This window comes from Triticum aestivum, chromosome 6D (assembly GCF_018294505.1).
Source record: "Triticum aestivum cultivar Chinese Spring chromosome 6D, IWGSC CS RefSeq v2.1, whole genome shotgun sequence".
Taxonomy (NCBI): Eukaryota; Viridiplantae; Streptophyta; class Magnoliopsida; order Poales; family Poaceae; genus Triticum; species Triticum aestivum.
In genome coordinates this window covers 112,561,369-112,565,669 of record NC_057811.1, presented here as the reverse complement: position 1 = coordinate 112,565,669, position 4,301 = coordinate 112,561,369, and the positions used below count along the sequence as shown (strand labels likewise).

Below are 4,301 nucleotides of genomic sequence, written 5' to 3'. Positions count from 1 at the left end.
GCTGGGCGCACCAAGTGGCGCTCCCAGCCCAGGAAAAGTGCCCGCTGGGTTTCCCCGAAGGCATCTCACAGCAACAGAAGAGCATCAAACTTAGAGAAGTAAGTAGCATTTCAGTATCGCACAAGAAATGTATGAGATAGTCCATGCCAAAAGAAATTTCAGAGGAAAAATCCTTCTATTATCATGTGGAGCCACTTGAAGGACAAAAAACAAAAATAACAAGATCACAACAGATTACTAGATACATTGATCACTGGATCTTCAATGCTTCAAGTTAGCAGTCAATATGAACATCAAAATCAATATCCAAACTGGAGCTTATTAAATTTACTCTGTAACAAATTAATATTTTGCAATAGTACCATTTCAGGCCGAAGAAGAAAACAATTGCAACAAATGAGTGCACAACAACAGCGGAAGAAGAACTAGTATATCTTCTATGGTCATTTGTATTCTTGGAAATTGACATGGCCGGTGGCTTGCGCGTGTTCCACAGCTTCCTGCAACGTTTAAGGGCTTTCAGTATCCCTATAAAATAGGTTTCCCCACAGATTGGTAGAAATATTGTGCGGTTAAGGCATTGAGAGTCTCACCTTTTGACCAATGACACCAATTTGGCACACGCCGCAGCGCAATGTAAAGTTTGCGGTGTCTGTGTAGCTCCTCTTCCTACAAATTGCATGCCCAACCAAAGTCAGTAACATTTCTACCAAAAATATTATCTTGGTTTATAGTCAGCTGACAGATTACAGCTGCTTTCTGACAATCTCGAGACCAGAAGGGTAAGCTAAAACGACTACTCGTGATCATGCTGACAGATTAAAAAAAGGACTAGGAACTAAAGCTATTTAGCACCACATTAATTACAGAACAGGTCACGTGCATTTATTTTTAATTATTATCAGTGCAAATTTTACATCGTGTTACAACACCCTCCATATGCATTACTCATTAGAATGTTCAGTTCAATTGCTGACCACTGACCATTAGCCACAATCAATGTTTGAAGAGTTAAAAATATAAAGGTTACATGCTGAAATAAGCATTATGGTTCGGAACACTTAAGTGATAATAGACAAATACATACCTATGTGCCTCCTTCGCTAAGTTAAGAGCAAGGCCTTCTACTGGACCAATGGAACGGTTCTGGTCAACAACGTAGATGGTCTGATCAAATTCTTCTGGTGCCCCTTCAGCTGGAGACATCTGAATTTTTGTTGATAAAAACAGATAAAATTAGTTAATACCGCATTGTGTCGTTTTCAATAGTGGGTTGCTATCACAAAAACTTACTGCTAAAGCATCGTAATGCAACCCATCATAAATGAGCATTGCCCTCTCATTGTAGTTCTTCCCCTGTATCAGTGGATGTAAAGGTAAGAACTAGCAAAAGATTCTGAACAAACAGAAGTAAACATATAGAGCCACCGACCTGACCATACAGATCACATCGTGTTGTCTGGATGTCATATGCAGCAATTTCACGCCCATAATATTCTGACAGAATTGAAAGTTCTATGGCACCTTTACAATGAAAAGAAGTGAATTAGTGAACTAAGCAGCAGCACACACTGACATATGATGAAAACCGCCATCAAACAAAAACTTATATGAAAATTAGTGTTTATGCCTGTAACAGATGTAGAACAGATACACCTCCACTGACCAACTGGAGTGCGTCATGTTACAAGTGGTTGCTTTGCACCACAAGAACAACAGAACACATGAACTAATTACAGAGGTAGTAGTATATTACTAATGGAGGCTTATAGTTTTATGGTAGAGATGCCTAACGAGGAATACTGAGTTCTTGAGTCATGGCAATTTTCTTAGGATAAGATCCCGATATTATGTTTTTCTCTTGGGGCAAGGAGGATGTCTAATGCAAATTCTGGGACATGATATGACTGCATCGCTACCAGTCTTCAAACAAAATTGTACAGGAGCATTTCAAACTAAGTAGTTTCAGCATCGATATTGCTGCACATGAATCATAGCACTGAAACTCACCTCCCCACTTCTCAGGGTCCATAATCCAAGCACAATACGCTTCATTTGGTTTTCCAAGAAATGCTTCGTTGTACTTTTCAGGATCACTTGCAACCGCTGCTGCTATGACCTTCAAGCAAACAGGGAATAAGAAGTAGCAAAGTCAGCACTGTAAGTTTAGAAAGGTAAGCAAAGATGAGATAACACGTACAGTCCAACAATTTGTAAATAACAGTTTCTAGCTAAAAGGAACATCATGGTGTACAAGATAATGTTTTATTGTTTCATTTATCTGACCTACACTAATGTCATCTTCAATCGTGTTGGCTTTTGTTTTCTACAGATAGATTGTACAGACAGAACACATCTAGGTTATTGACACACATGATTTGAAGGACAAAATATCGTGGAAGTATTTGAAGGACTGATGTTTTGAAGCTGCTGGTATGTGAATGATGCACAATTACTTCTGCATTGGAGGACTGAAGCTTATCATTCAAAAATCGATCTAGGGTACTTGTTAAGCATGCTATGCTCATTCTACTGTACATTAAATGTGTTGTGGTCTCAATTTTCTGTCAAAACCAGTAGTGTGATGACTTGCAACTGCATTGATTGGAACAGCTTTTCTGGATGAGATGGTCTCATGCCGTTTTGACGACAATACCGAAATATCTTAAGAGTCATATATGAGTTGCTGGATGTTAATTGAACTGATATAGATAAAATTCTTCTAGAACGTATATAATGACATATTTTGATCAACTGATGCGATAATGTTCAGTTGGCTCTGACAACACAGCAGTTGTGCCAAATTGCCAAACAGATATCAGAATCAGTTACCTGTCTGAGCTCAGAAGCCTTATTTTTGTTATGCTCCATCACATAACTGCACCAAGAGAGGTGTTGAGAAGCACAGTCAGCGACCGCATCATCTACGAAATCGTTTCCTTACTAGTGCAACATATACAGGTGCGGAATCATACCCGACGGCATTGAAGAGGCAACTGTTGTCTGAAGGGATGACTCTCCTCACAACAACGCCTTCCATTTCCACGCAGCCAGGAAACACGTCTGAATCGCTGAAACGGCGAACAAAGATTCAGAACTGCGCTCAAATAGGACTGGTACTGCACACATCCCAATCGACTTTTTCCACTTGGAATTAGACGTCAGATTGAAAATAACGGAAAAATAACAGCAAATACATAGTAATGCATACTACTACTCGAGACAGTGTACATTTTCACTTGGAACAGGGAGAATATGCCCAGGTTGACATCGTGACGTAACAACTAACAACAGCAGGCATTGCGGACGCGTGATCTGCTAATTCGAACCCCGCGTAATGGCGAGGTACCACGCCCGAGCGGCAACTCCTACCGGCTCGGCGCTATAACGAGGCAAACGAGACGGTACACCATAACCAGGCAACCCACCCACTCGCCAACTACCACCAAGAAACGACCAATTCGAACCAATCCCACACTATCAGGTGGCACGGCAGGCAAGAGGCGTCAAGGGATTCGGACGCTCGCGAGCTGCGGCAAAGGAGAAGCAAGCAGGCGGAATCGCGCGCGCGCGCACGCACACACACACACAAACCTCGCGAGGAGCGCTGGCGGGACGAACATGTACGTACCGGGAGGCAGGGCGAGGGATTCGGCTCAGGCGCGCGGCCAGGCGGCCTTCCGGTGAGGTAGAGGAGGAGGAGTCGGCGGCGGCTGCGTCGGAATCGACGGAGAGCTCTGAATTGGGGGAGGGGTAAGAGGAGCGCGGGGGACGGGGAAGGAGGTGTATGAAAATGGGCGAGGTACGGAATGGAAAAGAAAGAAGGCGACGGGAGGAAGCAAGGAACCTGATCTGGAGGGAGGGAGCGGGAGGCAAGTTGGGCGGATCTGGCACGCCTCTGCTTTCGGTTTTGGGACTTTTGGTTTTCGCTCCTGGGGCTTGGCTGCGGTGGCCGAGCTCCCCGGTCCAGGTGTCCTGCCTGGCTCGAGGTGACCTACTTTGCCTGAAATGTTATCGGCTGCAAGGCACTTGAGAAACTGACCAACGGGAGAACACCATCCTCCTCCAGCCAGCCAGCCAGCTTTTCCGTGTCCTACATGCGTTTCATAATGGTGGAACTTCTTTTAGGGGTAAACCGACAGACAAGACGGCCCAACCGTAGACCCCATCCCCATTTTTCGTCCTCGCTTGTCCGTTCTGCTCTATTTCCAGCCCAAAGTTGTTCTGGACTTGGGGCAAAAGTGGACAGAAAACGGACGCGCTCACCTCCTCTTCGTCCGCTGTGCCCGGGCGTGGCCCAC

General features: G+C 44.3%; 1 protein-coding gene across 1 annotated transcript; it reads right to left on the bottom strand.

Moving 5' to 3' along the window:
- Positions 1 to 242: 242 nt before the first annotated feature.
- On the bottom strand, positions 243 to 4,034 carry LOC123143960 (OVARIAN TUMOR DOMAIN-containing deubiquitinating enzyme 2). Its single transcript, XM_044562953.1, has 10 exons — positions 3,848 to 4,034; positions 3,632 to 3,737; positions 2,976 to 3,071; positions 2,833 to 2,878; positions 2,011 to 2,119; positions 1,433 to 1,524; positions 1,294 to 1,356; positions 1,088 to 1,206; positions 594 to 669; positions 243 to 500 (listed from the first exon to the last, which is right to left on the bottom strand). The coding sequence occupies exons 3-10, from the start codon at positions 3,038 to 3,040 to the stop codon at positions 444 to 446; spliced, it is 627 nt and encodes a 208-aa protein (XP_044418888.1). The 5' UTR covers positions 3,041 to 3,071; positions 3,632 to 3,737; positions 3,848 to 4,034; the 3' UTR covers positions 243 to 443.
- Between the last annotated feature and the right edge of the window lie 267 nt (positions 4,035 to 4,301).